We start from the raw sequence: 18664 nt of genomic DNA on the forward strand, positions 1-18664 counted from the left end.
ATCTTTCCAATAGGAAGGAGACCAGAATTGCACACAATATTTCAACAGTGGCCTAACCAATGTCCTGTGCAGCAACCTCCCAACTCCTGTACTCAGTACTCTGACCAATAAAGGAAAGCATACCAAACGCCTTCCTCACTCGACCTTCAACTTTTCACCATGGCCACTTAAAACATTACATGGAGGTGAAATTGGAAATTTTAATCCTTCTCATGACAGGGAAGAAAGTATGGGAGGAGGAAAAAGAAGGTTAAAGTAAACAATGGTGTAACCCAACCCTCAGCATACACACTATTTTGCATCATTGTGCAGTGTAGCGAACCTGTAAAATGGAATACTCCACTATAATAACTAAATTATGCTTCCTCAATGAGACGGAAAACCCGCTTTCATGGCTGCAAGTGCGCTTTCCTAATTCTTGATAAATCCAATCGCAAAACAGAGATAGTAGCAGCCTGAACGAGCAGAAAAATGCACCCTGGCGAGTCAGGGGATCAGGACTGTTGTCCGTGTTTCTTCGAGTAGGTTTCTTTGGTTATCAAACAAACCCTCCCTCAAACCTATAACTCCGAAACCTGTCCACCCAACTGCAAATCTGAAGACGTATTGTCTGTCCTGTTCTCTTCCAATTATCAGAATGAGCCACTCTCTTTGACCTTTCCGCATAATGGCTGGTCAACCAATTAATCTTGCTAGCTGACAGACACCAAGAAGATCTTACAATAATACAATGGAATACCATGTTATCCTATCATGAATCTCCAACAAGCATGACTCAGAGGAGTATGCACTTAGTTTTCGATAATATTTCCTTTCATTTTTTGAGATTTTCACTTGAAAAAATCAAATTTGTGCAGTACATCAATCCTCCAGGGTTGTCCTGGAACTAAAAATGATTCTCCTAAAAGAATTGAAACAGTCCTGGAGAAAAATCATGGAGATTTTTAAAAAATTGGTTTTCATTTTTCTTTGAATTTCCAACCTGTGGTTCTGTTCAAAAGTTACTTCTTTACTCCTTTGCCCTGTATAGAGTTAAGAGAGCGAAAAATGTAAGTACACTAAATAGAAATAGAAATAAACTGAATTAACAAAGCAGTGAAATTAAAATGGTAGTAAAACTAATTTACTCTGCAGGATTAGTTAGTTAAGTGCAGATGCTTGTTCAGCAGTGTATTGTGGGAAATAATTTTTCCATCACAGCGAAGGATTTTCCCTTAGTTGACTCACTCCATGTGTCATGAATTCAGCAATTGGTCACCAAATCACATGTTGGATGGGACCACCTGCTTTTTGGAAAGTTTTATGAATCAGATCTATTTCTGGGCCCCCAAACCCAGTCCAGGTCAGAGGTTGCAATCTTCCAGGAGGCAGCAAATGAATAGGCTACCTTCAAATTCACTATATAGTGAAGGACGATGGGTGGGCTCCCAAGACAGGAAAGCCTTTAGGGAGACTTGCAGCAGGGGAAAATAGAAGTACCACCAGCTGAGGTGGAGTTGTTGAGGTAGATGGGAGAGTGTGAGGTTGGCTCAAGATGCAGGTGCTCTCAGAATCTGTCTAATATTTTTTAAAAATGGAAGACCTCTGTGACAATAGTGCTGCCTCTGGCAAGAGTGCTTGAGGGTGGAATTGTGTCAACCAGAGTTGCAAATTTCCAATTCTGCCCTTTGACTTGTCTCCAAACCTGTGTGTGTGTGTGACCCAGGAGGTTTCCACATGTTGATGGCTCAATCCATTTTAACTCTCTCCCTGGTGTTTGCCTACATGATGCATCAGAAGTGAAGGATTATGAGAAGAAAAATGTAGCAACAAATTTACAGAATAATGCCTTTTCATTTCTGCTCTTCCACAGACAATGAACAATCAGCCTCACGTTTTAGCTTATGCACTTCATGAAACTGAAGGTATTCCAGAAAGGTTTGTAGAACTCATCAAGAAACATTTCAACATCATCTACTATGAAGAATTCCTGAAAAATGAAAAAGAACTTGCTGAGAAAATCCAGTTTATTTTTGGTTGGAAACACTATCCCATAATAGATGAAAAGCTTCTGAAATCTCTACCTCATTTGAAGGCCATTATAAATCATGGAGTTGGTGTGGACCATCTCGACTTACCTCTGATCAAAAGTTTTGGGGTGAAGGTGGCCAACACTCCTCATGTGGTGGACAATGTTACTGCTGAAATGGGCATGGCTTTGATGTTGGCATCTGCCTGGAATATATTGGAAGGTAAAATGTAAACTATTTTGGCAAACAGACAGATGATGACTTGGAATCTATAACTTTGAACTTTAAAACCAAGGAAGGAGTACAGCATGTGGTAATAAACATTCAAATTAACATATAATAATCAGAGAAAACAGATGTTCAAATCATAAAATTATGCACAACAGAAACACGCTCTCAGATAGACTAACTGCATTTACTGGCTGTTATTACAACTAGCTCAGTGTGCTGGAGTTGGTGAGTTGAGGGTATTTTTATCTCTTTCTTAAAATTTAAACTTGCTTATATCTAACAGTTAGCTAAAAGTTAATGCATAAATTTATGAACCAGGGCCTAAGCAGAGGTATGCAAATTATCACTGTAGGATAGCTCGGTTAGTAAATTAAGGAAGCTCGTTTGAACTTTCTTTCTGTAACTGGAGTTCAGTTTCAGAATTATTACACATAGCACCTCAGTGCAACTTGAACGGAATGCTGGGAGTTTAGGGAATTGATGAAGTTAGATGAAGGAGGTGCTTCTTTAGCTTTTTTTCACATTTTCACCCTGTAGGAATTACTTACTTTCACTCATCCCTTGTGTATCCGATTTATAGGCAAAGGAAAAAGCTAGAAGGATCAAAACGAGAGGGCACAAATTTAATTTTAAGGCAAAAGACAGAAAATTACAGACCGATTAGCCTAGCCTTGGTCATGGAGTCCATTGTGAAGAATGAGATTTCTGAAAACTAGGGAAAGCATGGTAAAATAGGGCAAAGTCAGCATGGTTTCATCAAGGGGAAGTCATGCCTGACAACTCTGTTTGAATACTTTGAGGAAGGAACAAGCATGTTAGACCAAGAAGAGCCAATGGATATATCTATTTGGACTTCAAGAAGGCCTTTGACAAGGTGCCGCACAGCAGACTGAGTAAGATAAGGGCTCATGGTGTTAGAGGCAAGGTGCTCACAGAAATAGAAACCTGGCTGTCTGGCAGGAAGCAGAGAGTGGGGATAAAAACATCTTTCTCAGGATGGCAGCCAGTGACAAGTGGTGTTCCACAAGGTTCAGTGTTGGGACTACAACTTTCATTTTATGCATTAATGATCTAGATGAAGGAACTGAGGGCATTCTGGTTAAGTTTGCAGACAATACAAAGATAGGTAGAGGGACAGGCAGCATGGAGGAGGCGTGGAGGCTGCAGAAGATTTGGACAAGTTAAGAGAGTGGACAAAGAAGTGGCATATAGAGTACAACCTGGGAAAATGTGAGGTCATGCGTGTTGGTAGGAAGAATAGAGGCATGGACTATTTTCTAAATGTGGAGAAAATTCAGAAGTCTGAAGTGCAAAGAGAATTGGGATTCTAGTCTGGGATTCTCTCAAGTAAACTTGCAGATTGAGTCAGTAGATAGGAAGGCAAATGCAATGATGGCACTTCTTTTGAGAGGACTTGACTAGAAAGACAGGGATGTACTTCAGAGGCTCAATAAGGCTCTGGTCAGGCTACATTTGGAGTATTGTGTGTAGTTTTGGGCTCCAAATCTCAGGAAGATGTACTGGCCCTGGAGCATGTTCAGAGGAGGTTCAGGAGAATGGTCCCAGGAAAGAAAAGCTTAACATATGAGGAATGTTTGAGGACTCTGGCTCTATACGCAATGGAGTTTGGAAGGATGAGGGGGTATCGAACTGAAACTTATAAAATACTGAATGGCTGGACAAAGTGGATGTTGGGAAGATGTTTCTATTGGTAGGAGAGATTTGGACCCGAGGGCACAGCCTTTTATAACGGAGATAAGGAGAAACCCCTTTAGCCAGAGAGTGTGAATCTACGGAATTCACTCCCACAGAAGGCTGTGAAGGTCAGATCATTGAGTATATTTAAGACAGAGATAGATAGGTTCTTGATTGTCAAGGGGGTCAAGGGTTATGGGGAGAAAGCCGGAGAATGGGGTTGAGAAACCTATCAGTTATGATTGAGTAGCAGAGCAAACGTGATGATAATTTCTGCTCCTATGTCTTATGGACAGGAAAAGGAATGTACCTTGTTAAAATATATAAACCATGAAAAGATTGGGTTGCTTTATGTGATTAAAATTATTAACTTCTGAGTGTTCTCGTCTTCATAAAAATAATATCTGAAAACTGAATTCAACAGAATTGATCTGAATTTAGACATGCAGTTCACTCAGGGACTCCACGTCTTACCATATGGGGTTACTACATTTAACAATATGAATTGTTTCTCTTGTGGATGTGGTATTTTACATAAACAGTAGGCATTCATGATGTATGGGTTATAAAAGGAAAGTCTTTACATAAGCCCCCCACCAAAATTACTGAAAATTGATTTTCAATTTAGCACATAAGCCTCCTATAGGTTTTCAATTGGTAATATCAGATTTGTGCACACTTCTTCCCTGGTTTTCATATGAAACCAACTATTTTGTTGGTGCTACAGTGCTGAAGATGTGCATGAGGCTTCTAAGTTTAATTGTTGCAGGTATAAAAGTTAATTAACCCAAATAGCACTGTAGTGACATCTCAAGATAATCTGCTAATCTGCAAGCAGTACTGCAACAGATTGTTGACCTATTTATTGCCAGACAACGAGGATATTGGACAATATTGGCCTTCAATTTTCACCTTCTTCCAGCTTCTGAAAAACATTCTGTTTGAACGTCATCGCCCTGAAATGATAACTCTGTTTCTCTCTCCACAGATGCTGCCTGACCTGCTGAATATTTCCAGCAGTTTTATATTTTTATTTCTGAAACACATTTATTAGTCTGCTCTTGACTAGTTTGATTTTAAAATTTTAGGTCAAAAGATTACAACTTGTCCAGACACTAAAATGTACCCTTTGAGTTGGTACGGAGTCGAAGTGACTGGAGCCACTCTTGGGATCATTGGAATGGGACGGATCGGATACAAAGTCGCTCAAAGAGCCAAAGGATTTGAGATGAAAATTCTGTATCACAACAGGAACAGGAGGTAGGATTTATTGGAGGTTCCAAATAAAGATCATTTTGTAACAGTGCATAGATATTATCTGTTAATAGTATATTGAGGTGCACATTATTAAAAAAATCACACCACACCAGATTATAGTTCTTAAACAAATATAGATTAAGTCTTTCATCTTTTAGATTGGGATATGGTGGTTTAGGTTCTTTAGTATGTAAATCCCAGAATTACATTCTCAAGGTGACGTCAGCTTATTTAATAATAGGTGTCATCTCAGCTCAGACAGTTACGGGGAGAGTGTGGATAGATACCCATCAGCGATGATTGAATGGTGGAGTGGACTCGATGGGCTGAATGGCCTTACTTCCACTTCTAATTCTTATGGTCTTATGGTGTGATTTTTAACTGAAGTTGTTTAATATATCATTACAACTCCATGACACTGTAACCTTTTTGCTATAATTTCTGCGTTATATGATCATGTTCCACAACACCTGATAAAGAGGCAGCGCCTTGAAAGCTAGTGCTTCTAAATAAACTTGTTGGACTATAACCTGGTGTTGTGTGAGTTTTGACTTTGTCCACCCCAGTCCACACCGACTTTTCTAAATCATGAGGTCCACCTTGACATACTAGCACATTAGTCCCCAAACACAGTATTTCACCTGCTTCTTGGATAGCCAGGTCAGGGTTGAATGAGAAATTAAAATCACAAAAAAATGATATTCCATATTACAACTGCCTTGCTGCCATATTCACAGTGATAATTCAAATCCTGGTGGAAGTTCCGCGCCCCCCCCCCCCCCCCCCCCCACAAGAATACATAGAGGCTGACTAAAAATTCAAAAGGTGCAACCCGATTGTGTCCCCAAACCCCTCAGGGAGTCCAAAGGTCTACCCAGGTTATTGAGACAGCAGCCAAAATAGAATTAGAAATAGCAGCAAAGATGCAGAGTTTGTGGTGGGGTTTGAAGAAACTGAGTTTAATCTTCTTAACGTTTATGTGCCAAATGTAGCACACATACCTCTGAGTCAGAACATTTTGAATTCAGGTCCCACTCCAGCAAAATGTAGGTTGCTATATCAATGTAGAACTGAGAGAGGACTGCATTTCAGAGATGCTGTGTTTTCTACGGGATATATAAAATCCTATGGTGCTATTCCTAAAAAGAGTTAATAACTTCTTCACAGTGTCCTAGTTAATGTTCACCCTTCAAGCAACATACAAAAACAATTAATTGCTTGTTACCACACTTGTTTGTGAAGCTTGCGATGTACAAGTTGGCAGCCATGGTTCCTATGTTACAATCGTGACCACATTTCAAAGACCGCTTGATTGTCTGTTGAGTACTTGGGTTGTCCTGAAGTTGCAGTGGCCTCAGATCTAATTGTTCACCATGGCAAGTTTCCTTAAATTGCTCTTTTTATGGAGTCATAGAGTCCTCTCGTATGGAGAAAGGCCCTTCAGCCCAAAATGGTCCATGCCAACTAAAATGTCCATCCACGCTAATCCCATTTCCCTGCACTTGGCCCATATTCTTTTGAACCTTTCCTATCCATGTATTTGTCCAAATGTCTTTTAAATGTCATTAATGTACTTGCGTCAACCACTTCCACCTGCAGCTCATTCCATTTGTGTACCACCCTCTGTGTATAAAAGTTGTCCTTCAGGTTCCTGTTTATTCTTAAACTGATGTCCTCTCGTCCTCGATTCCCCAACCCTGGTTAAAATGACAGTATACATTCACCCTATCCCCACTTTCATGATCTTACACACTTCTATCAGATCCCCTCTCAGTCTCCTAAGATCTGAAGAAAAATGTCCTAGCTTGTCCAACTTCTCGCTATAACTCAGTCTCTTGTGTTCTGGCAACATCCTTGCAAATTTCTTCTGCACCTCTTTCCAGTTTAATAACATTCTTCCGATAACAAGGTGACCAAAACTGAACACAATACTCCAAGTGCGCCTCATCAAAGTCCTGTACACTGCAACATAACTTCCCAACTTCTATGATGATTTAAAAAATATCTGAGTCACTTGTTCAGTTTCCCCCTCTGAATTACAGATCATGATTATTTTATTTATTATTTTTAATAATCAATTGTATTAGCCCTGAATCACAAAATCAGAATTAATTGGCAGGATTGCTTGGTTTTATTCCTTTACACATTGTCAGTGACTTGTCTCATTGCCTGACAGTAACTATCAAATAAAGCAGTATCATGTATTGATTGGTAATTGTCTGAATGAACTAGGTGATCATGGCCTGTATCTTTCCTTAAGAAAAGTATAAAAATGTCTTTATTTTAACCATGTGTGCAGCTCTTCTGAGGAACATGGAAGTGAATAACCTCTGTGTTTCCGGATGCTGTGTACCTGGCCGTATTAAGAAAGAAAGAATGAAGCCTTAAAGAACCAGACTGATTGTGAGTGCTTATTGACCGATCACGGAACAGAGCGGTACCACCCCACAACCCCCCACCCCAGGGGGTCCAGGTATTAGTAACACCGGGAGTAATCCAGATAATACTACCCTAGAAGACCTAACTTTTATATTACAGCCTAGGTTTCTAAATTATCCCTTGAGAATCTCATCCTTTTCCCTTTCTATGTTGTTAGTTCCAATGTGTGCAATGACCTCCTGCTGATTCCTTTCCCCTTTGAGAACATTCTGCACCGTCTCTGAGACATCCTTGATCCTGGTACCAGGGAGGCAACACACCATTCTGATTTTTTGCTGCTGGGCACAGAAACATCTATCTGTGCCTCTGATTGGAGAGTCCCCTATCACAATCGATTGCTTGGGACTTGACATACCCCTCGTTACATTACAGCCATTCCAGATCCAGAAACTTGGCTGTTCATGCTACATTCCCCTGAGAGTCCACTACATTTTCCAAAACAGCATATTTGTTTGAGATGGGGATAGCCACAGGAGACTCCTGCATTACCTATCTACCCCTCCTATCTTTCCTGGAGTTAGCTCATCATCCTGGCTCTAACTGTGGCTTTTTTCCTTTCCTATAACTGTCATTGATCACACTCCTTAGCTCCTGAAAATTCCTTATTGCCTCTAACTGCTGCTCCAACTGACCCATGCGATCGGATAGGATTTACAACCAATGACTCTTCCCCTGGACATAATCATCAGTAACATGGCAACTCTCCCTCAACTCCCACACCTGACACCAGCACATCATTCTACTAAAGGCCATCTTTGCTCCTTCACAATCTACTAGCCCAAAAAATAGCACCGTCTTATTGTTCTTAAATAAAAACACTGGGGGAAACTGAGGGCTGCAGATGCTAGAGATTAGCATCAAGATTAGAGTGGTGCTGAAAAAGTACAGGAGGTCAGGCAGCATCCAAGGAGCAGGAAAATCAGGAATGATGAAGGGCTCCTGCCCGAAATATCAATTTTGCTGCTCCTCAGATGCTGCATGACCTGCTGTGCTTTTCCAGTACCACTCTAATAAAAATACTGCTCCAGGCTAACTTAATACTTATAGCTTATATTTTTAAAATTTAATCAGGAGACAGATCGGAATTAAAAATATAATCAAGAAATAACCCACTGTACTCACTGTTGTTGATTTACAGTAAGGCTACACTTAAAAACTAAGCACCTATCCGTTCCTGTGCTGTGAGCTCTCCCACAGAGGTTCCTCCAGGTTCAGCTGTGAATTTCGCTGTTTGTTAATTTTTCATGGACACACTCTGATGTCCAGAGATACTTGAACTCAACAGCAAAGGTAGTAACTGTGCAGATTCACTGCTGTGTCAGACAGCAGTATAGGTTTCTTTCTTTAACCATGTGGTCAATGCTTTTCTCTGTCTTCCTCCTTTTTAAAGTGCTGTTGTTTTGATCTGTTGTTCCCCACGAAGTTCCAAATCAACATAACAGTATATAGAACAGTAATCGCTGCTCCTGGATTTCAAGGAAATCACCTCCAACACCTAAAACATTTCAAATAAGGAGCAGCTCTTACATCCACAATGTTTTCCTGTCTTCCATCTTGGATTACGCAGAATCAATGACATAGGAAGAGTAAAGGACTTGATTCGAGGAGACAATATAGGAAATTAGGCAGGAATTTGAAAAGTAGTTCCTCAAAGGTAGTAAAATCTGGATTGACTCTCTACCATGAGCGAGTGAGAGTTGGAATATGAGGATAGAACAGATGAATGCGTGGCTGAGGAGCTGGTGTGGGGGAGAAGGATGCACATTTTTGGATCATTGTAATCTCTTCTGGGTAAAAAAGTGACCTGTATAAGAAGGACGATAGCACCTCAATTGGAAGGGGACTAATACACTGTTGGGGAGATTTGCGAGGGATGCTCGGGAGGATTTACACCAGTAAGGGATGGACCCAGGGAGATAATGAGAAAAGAGATCAGTCTGAGACTGTTGCAACTGGAAAATGGAGTATCTCAGTTAAGGCAGGCAGGAATAAAGCAGAGAACAGGTTGGACTGATGAATTAAAATACATTTATTTCAATGCGAGAAGCCCAACAGGTAAGGCAGATGAACTCAGGGCATGTTTGGGAACATAGGACTGGGATATCATAGCCATTACAGAAACATGGCTCGGGGATGGACAGGACTGGCAGCTTAATGTTCCAGGGTATAGATGCGATAGGAAGGATAGAAAGTGGGGCATGAAAGGAAGGCGAGTGGTGCTTTTGATTACGAATATCATAACAGCTGTACTTCGGGAGGATATTCCGGGGAGTCCATCCAGGAAATTTATTTGGGTGGAACTCAGAAATAAGAAAGAGATGATCACCTTACTGGGATTGTACTACAGACTCCTCAGTAGTCAGTAGGAAATTGAGAAGCAAATTTGTAAAGAGATCTCAGTTATCGGTAAGAATTATAGGGTGGTAATGTTAGGGAATTTGAACATTCCAAACAGACTGACACTGCCATAGTGTTAACAGCTTGGACAGACAAGAATTTGTTACACATGTACAAGAAAATTTTCTGATTCAGTATGTGAATGTACCTATGAGAAAAGGAGCAAAACTTGACCTACTCTTGGGAAATAAGGCAGTGCAGGTGACTGAGGTGTCAGTGGGAGAGCACTTTGGGGCGAGTGATCATAATTCTCTTGCTTTCAAAATAGTGATAGAAAAATGATGGACCAGATCTAAATTTCAAGTTCTAAACTGGAGGTAGAACAATTTTGATGGAATTAGGCAAAAAACTTTCAAGTGTAGATTGGGGGTGGGTATCTGCAGGTAAAGGGACCACTGGAAAGTTGGAAGCCATCAAAAATTATTTAATGAGAGTTCACAGAGCGTATGTTCCTGTGAGAGTGAAGGGTACGCTTATTAGGTACAGGGAATGCTGGATGACAAGAGAAATTGACGTATTCGTCAAGATAAAGGAGGCATATGGCAGATATAGACAGCAGAAATTGAATGATTCCCTCGAAGAATATAAAGGCCATAGAAGTGTACTTAAAGAGGGAAATCAGGATGGCAAAAAGGGGCTTTCGCAAATAGGGTTAAGGAGAATCCCAAAGGACTTTTAAATAAATGACGGTCAAAAGGGTAACTAGGGAGAGAACAGGACCCCTTAAAGATCAGCAAGACAGCCTACATATGGAACCGCAGGAGATGGGGGTAATATACTAAACGAGTATTTTACATCAGTGAATCCTGTGGAGAATGATATGGAAGCTAGAGAACATGAGGAAATAAATGGCTTCATTTTGAAACATGTCCCTATTACAGAAGATGATGTGCTGAATGTCTTAAAATGATTGAAGATGGATAAATCAAGTGTAACCTAACATTTTGGAAGCGAGAGGGTTGATTGTTGGGCCCTTTGCTCAGATATTTGAATCATCAATAGCCACAGGTGAGGTGTTGGAAGACGGGGGAAGCTAGGGAACTACAGACCAGCGAGTCTGACATCAGTGGTCGGCAAGCTTTTGGATGCGATCCTCAGGGACAGGATTTCCATGTATTTGGAAAGGAAAGGACTGATTTTGGATAGTCAACATGACTTTGACCATGGGAAATCGTGTCTCATGAACTTAATTGATTTTTTTGAAGAAGTAACAAAGAGGATTGATGAAGAGAGAGCAATGGACGTGATCTATACCGACTTCAGTAAGGCGTTCAAAAAAGGTTTCTCATGGTAGACTGATTAGCAAGGTTGGAAATTAGGGAGAACTAGCCGATTGGATACAGAACTGGCTCAAAAGGTAGAAGACAGAGGGTGGTGGTGGAGAGTTGCTTTTCAGAGTGGAGACCTATGACCAGAAGTTGCCACAAGGATTGGTGGTGGGTTCAGTGCTTTTTGTCATTTATGTAACTGAAATCTCCTTTCAAATTTGTTTCTCAATTTCCCACTGACTATTATGAGGTCTACAATACAATCCCAATAAGGTGATCATCCCTTTCTTATTTCTCAGTTCCTCTCAAATAACTTCCCTGGGTGTATTCCCAGGAATATCCTCCCTAAGTACAGCATTAATGCTATTCCTTATCAAAAACGCCACTCCCCTTCCTCTCTTGCCCCACCTTCCCCTTCTATCCTTCCTATAACATCTGTTTCCAGAAACATTAAGCTGTCAGTCCTGTCCATCCCTGAGCCACATCTCTATAATTGCCATGATATCCCAGTCCCATGTTCCTAACCATGCTCTGAGTTCATCTGCCTTCCCTTCTAGGCTTTTTGCATAGGCTTTTTGCATTGAAATAAATGCAGTTTAATTTATCAGTCCTATCTTCTTCTCTGCTTTGGCCCTGCCTGCCCTGACTGTTTGACTCACTCATTTTCCCAACTGTACCAGTCTCAGATTGATCTCTTTCCTCACTATTTCCCTGGGCCCAATCCCCCAACCCCTTGTCCCACCTTACCAGTTTAAAATATTCCCAAGTAGCTTGAGTAAATTTCCCTGCCAGTATATTAGTCCCCTTCTAATTCAGGTGCAATCTGTCCTTCTTGTACAGGTAACTTCTACCCCAGAAGAGATTCCAATGATCCAAAAACGTGAACCCTTCTCCCCTGCACCAGCTCCCCAATCACGCATTCATCAGATCTATCCTCCTATTCCTATCCTCACTAGCTCATAGCACTGGGAGTAATCCAGATATTACTACTCTCAAAGACCTCCTTTTTAAATTCATGCCTAACTTTTTTTTTGTCCCTTCAGAATCTCATGCTTTTCCCTTTCTATGTTGTTAGTTCCAATGTGTACAATGACCGGCAGGTCCCTCTCCCCTTTGAGATCATTCTGCACCCTCTCAGAGATGTCTTTGAACTTGGCACCAGAGAGGCAACACACCATACTGATTTCTTGCTGTCGGCTGCAGAAACGTCTGTCTGTGCCTCTGGCTGCAGAGTCCCCTATCGCAATCAATCGCTTGGAACCCAATGTCCCCTGATTGCATTAGAGCCAATCTCGATACCAGAAACTTGGCATTTCATGCTACACTCTCCTGAGAGTCAGTCATCCTCTACATTTTCCAAAACAGCATACTAAACTAAACTGGATACCAGGTCCTAAAAATTCTCTATCTTTATCATAACACTTGTTTCATCTATTTTTAGGACTGAGGAAGAAGAGAGGCTGGTTGGGGCTTGTTACTGTGCAAAAATTGATGATCTCCTCCTGAAGTCAGATTTTGTGATGATAGTAGTAAGCTTGACTCCTCAAACTTCCAAAATGATTGGGGAAAGAGAGCTCAGTCTAATGAAACCCAACGCTACTCTTATTAATATCTCCCGTGGTAAGAAAATATATATGTGATTGCTTGTTTTACAAATATAGATGTCGTTTGCAAAAATGTTTTCACCATCTGTTTGCTATGACTAAGTTCCTTATTTAAGAGGTTTTGATTTTGTAATTCTATTAAATCTTTTATAAAAGTGACACATTTCTAACACAGAAAATTATCAAAACTCATTTTTTTGGATGTGTTTTACCAGATTCCATAGTTTATACTCTTCTTCACAGGAGCACTTGTGAATTCCACTGATTGATGGTTTCAGCATTGCATCTCCGGGGAGCAGCCTAAATATTTATGTAGTTATGTCAACAATATATGTTTCCTTTCAAAGGGGCAACATCTTCCAATTAGTAAGGATCAAACAGGACTGGGCAAGACACTTCTTGTATATAAGAACATATAACAGAGCTTTCCATGCGGTAGTTAAACTCATTCACCACCTCACAAAGTGGACTACCCAAAGTCAACTTGAAGGTCAAGATTTGAGCAGTACTGCTGGTATATAAACTGTATGAAATTTTCATCGATAGTGCATGAAATATTGAGAAAAGGATTATAAATCAATATAAGAAAGCTTGGTTGTGGTGATGTGTGAGCAGGATCTGCTTCAGGATGACCTGAAGCTAAGTGGAGAATTGGAAGCCATTGAAAGAGTTTTAGAATGCTGGAGAAAAATAAATCCTGCATAAGTTTCAGGAGAAGATGCATTGACGTAGCGGCAGAGACAAGTGATGATACTTGGTCACATCATCCAGCAGGAGTTCATAATCAAACAAGGGGCTTCATGGATTGAGGTTTGTGCACAGAGCTGACAGCATCACTTATAATCAGAGGGAACAATGTGTGCACATCACTTTATATGCTGCTGACACCTTTGGCCCTTCTGGATGAAGATCCCAAATGTTTAAATGTTTAGGGTGGCAGCATGGTGGCTCAGTGGTTAGCACTGCACCAGGGTCCCAGGTTTGATTCCAGCCTCGGGCGTCTGTCTGTGTGGAATTTGCACATTCTCCCCGTGTCTGAGTGGGTTTCCCCCGGGTGCTCTGGTCTCCTCTCACATTGCAAAGATGTGCAGGTTAGGTGAATTGACAATGCTAAATTGCCCTTAGTGTTAGGTGCATTAGTCAGAGGGGCATGGGTCTGGGTGGGTTACTCTTCGGAGATTGGTGTGGACTGGTTGGGCCGAAGGGCCTATTTCCACACTGTAGGGAATCTAATCTAATCTAAATACCTTTGTGCACGAAGTTTAGCAGTCAAAGGATTATCCACCAGTGGCTGTGCCAGAGAGGTGCCACCTTCAGAGACAATTCTGGAGAATGACCAGGGAGTATACATCATACAGGCTTTTGCACTCGACCTTTCACATGCCTGTAACCTTTGTTGGTTCCCTCTAAAAGTCCTGTGATGTGTATGCTGCAGTTTCCTCCCTCACAGACCCAGTCACTTAGCCTGCATTTGCAATTTCCAGATGGAAGGCAATAGTAAGCACTCTTCCTCCTTGTCATTATTGCAACATTCTCCCAGCCTCAACATGACTCCTCAAATATCCACAGCCACTTACCAGTGGTCTATCCCATCAACCTAGAAGGAATTACACTTGCACAAATCTAAACCTAACCCATCTACATTTACCCACAGCAGCCACTCAGGCCCAGGCACATGAGGTGAACATGCCTGGTTTTGTCATTCATGTCCCTATCTCTTCAAGCCACTACTGACTTGTTCTAACCATTGAAACAGTGTTGCTGTTGAACCAGAATGCCTTGTCCATGGAGAAACATAATGAACAGTAATCAAGAAAACAGGAGATAGTGGTTACCTCAACCAATCATTTTTGAGTTAATGAATTCTTTATAAAGTTAACATTACATTTATATGTTAGGTGCAATACTTTTCCCTAATTGACATTAATTTCAAGTAAAATGAATGATATGGCCTCCACAACTGCAATAAAACATTTTTGGGATAAATTTCCCCAAAATAAATGTTGCTAAAACTATGTAACTTTTACTTTGCCTGCATATTACAAATCTTTGTTCCATATACAGAAGACTATGAGACCAAGCTAACATAGTTTGCTTGATACCTCAAGGTGGAGTGATTGATCAGGATGCTTTGGCGAAAGCGCTTCAGAATGGGGTTATTCGTGCAGCAGCACTAGATGTCTCTGAACCAGAGCCCCTTCCGAGGTATGTTGTCACATTCATTTATTCAAATTATCATTTCAAAAATAACAATCAATAATCTTGGCACAGAAACCCATTTGACATCACAACCATCTTGTGATTTTCCTAAAAGGAATCATCCTTTACTACACTTACCAAATGTCATTCTGACTCCCCACATTGGAACTGCCACTGAAAAGACCACTCGTGAAATGCTGGAGATAATGATTGAAAATGCTGTGGCTGCTGTTCGTGGATTTCCGATGCCTGACGAAGTGTTGCTGTCATGATGGGTATAAGCAGTAGAGATTTTGTGATGCTTTGATACTAATACATTGTAGGAATGACCACCTTAACATCAATTCATTAAAAACAAGAATGTCAACATTTTAGTGAAGAAATAAGGTTTTATATCCTGTTGTCAGCCAAAATAATACTGGGATTTTCCTTTTCCCTCCTTTCATATTAATTTATAAAATTCAGGCCAGCTCTCACACTGAAGCACAAGAATCTTCATGCAGATATGACAAGATGAATAATGAATTGACTTAACAAGTAAATCATTGTGATTCTACTTCTGCCCACCAACACTATATTCATCAGACCCAGCTCAGGAACAGGAGCTGATCAATACTGAGGCCCACCTCTGTTCATTGAAATAACAGCCCAGTCTGGTGATGTGTACAGCTCCTTGACATTCACTCTCTTACCACCCCACGCCCTCAAGACATCCCTCATCTCTGTTTCACCCCGAGCCGTCATCCAATATCCATGGTAAAAATAACTCACAAGCTCTATACTAACATTTGCAAATCCTTGGTAAGGTGATAATTTTGACTAAATAAATAAACATTACTTGAATTTCACTTGAAAACCATGATCTCAGACCAAGTCAAAATCTGTCACAATAAGAAAGTTCATATTCTGTTTGACCACTATGTGAACTAACCTTCCAGAGCGGAATCAAATAGTTGTTTTGAAAGTCAGCCAACTATTCATAACAAGATTCAATTGAAGAACTGGGTCAACAAACTCTCCTTGGCTTAATTCAGTAAAGCATTTGAAGATAATCAGATACCCAGCCTTCTGCCAAAGCTTGAAAACCAAGCAAATGGATGAACTAAACTTCAAGGAAACCATTCAAAGCTATGGGTACATTTCACACTGTTAGATCCAAACTTCAACATTCTATATATGAAGCAGGAGCAAGAGTAGGCCCCTTGAAAGCTGCTTCACCATCCACTATATCGTGGGGGATCTGATCGTGGCCTCAATTCCACATTCCCACCATCTGGATAACATTAGATTCCCTTGGTCAGTCAAGGGAGTAGAACTGTTGTACAAGCCAGATTAGCATTTTATCCATGGAAGATGTACTCCAATACATCTCAAAACTTTCTATTTTCACAATCATTTTCATTCCTTTATCAGCTTGCCAGATATCAGAGGTTGACAGGCTAGCAAACACAGTATTTAGCAGTCACTCACATTTCTGAAATAAGTTAAAAATCACACAACACCAGGCTATAGTCCAACAGGTTTATTTGGAAGCACTAGCTTTCGGAGAGCTGCTCCTTACCAGGGGGTTGTCACAACTAACTGATGAAGGAGCAATTCTCCGAAAGCTAGTGCTTCCAATTAAACCTGTTGGACTATAGCCTGGTGTTGTGTGATTTTTAACTTTGTACACCCCAGTCCAACACCGACATCTCCAAACCATTTCTGAAATAAGCTGCATCAGCACTCACTGTACTAGAAACAGATATAATTCTTTTGTTAGTTTTAAAATAGTTATGGAAAAGATAGACCTGATGTAAAAGTTAAAGTCCTAAATTGGAGTAAGGCCAATTTTGATAGTATTAGGCAAGAACTTTCACAAGTTGATTGGGAGAGGCTATTCACAGTAAAGGGATATGGCAGATGGAGTGTAATTTAGACAAATGTGAGGTGTTGCCTTTTGGTATGGCAAACCAGGGCAGAACTTATACAGTTAATGATACGGTTCTGGAGAGTGTGGCCGATAAAAAGAGACCGAAGGGTGCAAGTGCACAATTAGTGGAGTGGGAGGTAAACGGGGTGGTGATGTGATGATACTGTGGCTTTAAGAAGTACATATTGTCCTGTGTTTTTTTGAAGAGAGATTTAAAGACAGATACAACAAGCTGGCTATTTGAATCCAGTAAAGAGCTTATGAGGCTTTGGGTATTTTTTTAAAATTGGAGCAATGGAGGCAGCCGAAATGACTGGGGTCAGGCTTCCACAGAGCCAGCACTGTTTTTACTATTAATGCTTCAGTGGCAGTTGTTAGGTTCTTGAAGCTGGGTGGAAGCTGCAATACATTTCTCGCTGCTACTCTCTCTCTCACACACACACAGAGTCTTCTTATTTTTTTTCTTTCCTCCTAGACTAGACAATTGCCTGTAAGACAATCTATTTTGCTGAATTTGCCTTTATTGGGGGTGTGTTTATGGGATGTTACTATATTGGAACAGTTACTGTTTATTCATTAAGTAATCTATTGTTCTGTTAAGTTTTCTATTAGAGTTAAATTACTACAATTTGTCTTCTAATGTATTTTAACTATTGTGTATGAGTCAAGTGCATTTTGCTTCAACACTGGTAATTTGACCAATCAAATTGCACCCAGAACACAATGCCTTTAAAATAAGAAAAGGGTACAGTCTAGTCTACTTTCTTAATATATAAATTCAAAATATATTGTGGTCCATAACAAATTGGTGACTCTTGTTGGGATCAAAATCTCTATTTCTAGATTGGATTTAAGATTATGGGACTCAAAGGCAGTGAGTAGAAAGTGTTGACTTTTTTTCATTTCAAGCATTGTATTTCGTTGTTTTAAAAAGGGTGTGCCTTGTGGAATGATGGCTCTTTCAGTCACTAAGGGTTTCCTCAGGGTGGAAGAAGTCACTTCAAAAGTTTTTCAGAAAGTGAGCAAAGCAAAGCTTCCAGAATTAGCAAAAAAGCTGGAGTTGGAGTTGCCTGTACCTGTGAGGAAAGTGGAGATAGTTGTGGCAATTGCACAGGATTTACAATTGTCAGGAATACAATCGGAATCTTTGGAAATGGCTAAAATTTGATTGCAAGTGAAGCAGCTGGAATTAAAGGCAATGGAAAGGGAAAACGAAAGGAAAGAATAGCCAGATCAGAACAAAAAGGAAGAGAAAAGGAAATGGAACTTTGAATTATGATTAAAAGCAGAAGCTAAAGGAGAGAAAGGCCCCAACAGAAGAAAGGGGGAAGGGGGACAGAGAGAGAGAGAGAGAGAGAGAGAGAAGAAAAGGAGTGTAGTGATTGGAACCAGCAGGAATGCAAATGCAGGCCACCTGCTTACTTTAAGCAAGAGAGACAGTTTACTTCAGGGGATGACATTAGGTGCCAGAACCACAGAAATGGCCCTGCACAATTTACCGTGACTGATAATGCTTATAATGTATAATCGACCAGTTTATGACGGTTGCAGGGGAAGGTGCCGGGAGTGGAGGTTGGGTTGGTGGGGGGTGTGGATCTGACGAGGGAGTCACGGAGGGAGTGGTCTTTACGGAATGCTGATAGGGGAGGGGAG

General features: G+C 40.6%; 1 protein-coding gene across 1 annotated transcript; it reads left to right on the forward strand.

The window, feature by feature from the left end:
* The first annotated feature begins 1855 nt into the window (after positions 1-1855).
* Positions 1856-15529, forward strand: LOC148141152 (uncharacterized). Its single transcript, XM_087978462.1, has 5 exons — positions 1856-2231; positions 5024-5195; positions 12738-12916; positions 15009-15105; positions 15215-15529. Exons 1-5 carry the CDS (start codon positions 1856-1858, stop codon positions 15369-15371), a joined length of 981 nt encoding a protein of 326 aa, XP_087834588.1. The 3' UTR covers positions 15372-15529.
* The last annotated feature ends 3135 nt before the right edge of the window (positions 15530-18664 follow it).

Source organism: Chiloscyllium plagiosum, unplaced genomic scaffold (assembly GCF_037043375.1).
Source record: "Chiloscyllium plagiosum isolate Xiang-an unplaced genomic scaffold, Cpla_swu_hap1 HiC_scaffold_34, whole genome shotgun sequence".
Taxonomy (NCBI): Eukaryota; Metazoa; Chordata; class Chondrichthyes; order Orectolobiformes; family Hemiscylliidae; genus Chiloscyllium; species Chiloscyllium plagiosum.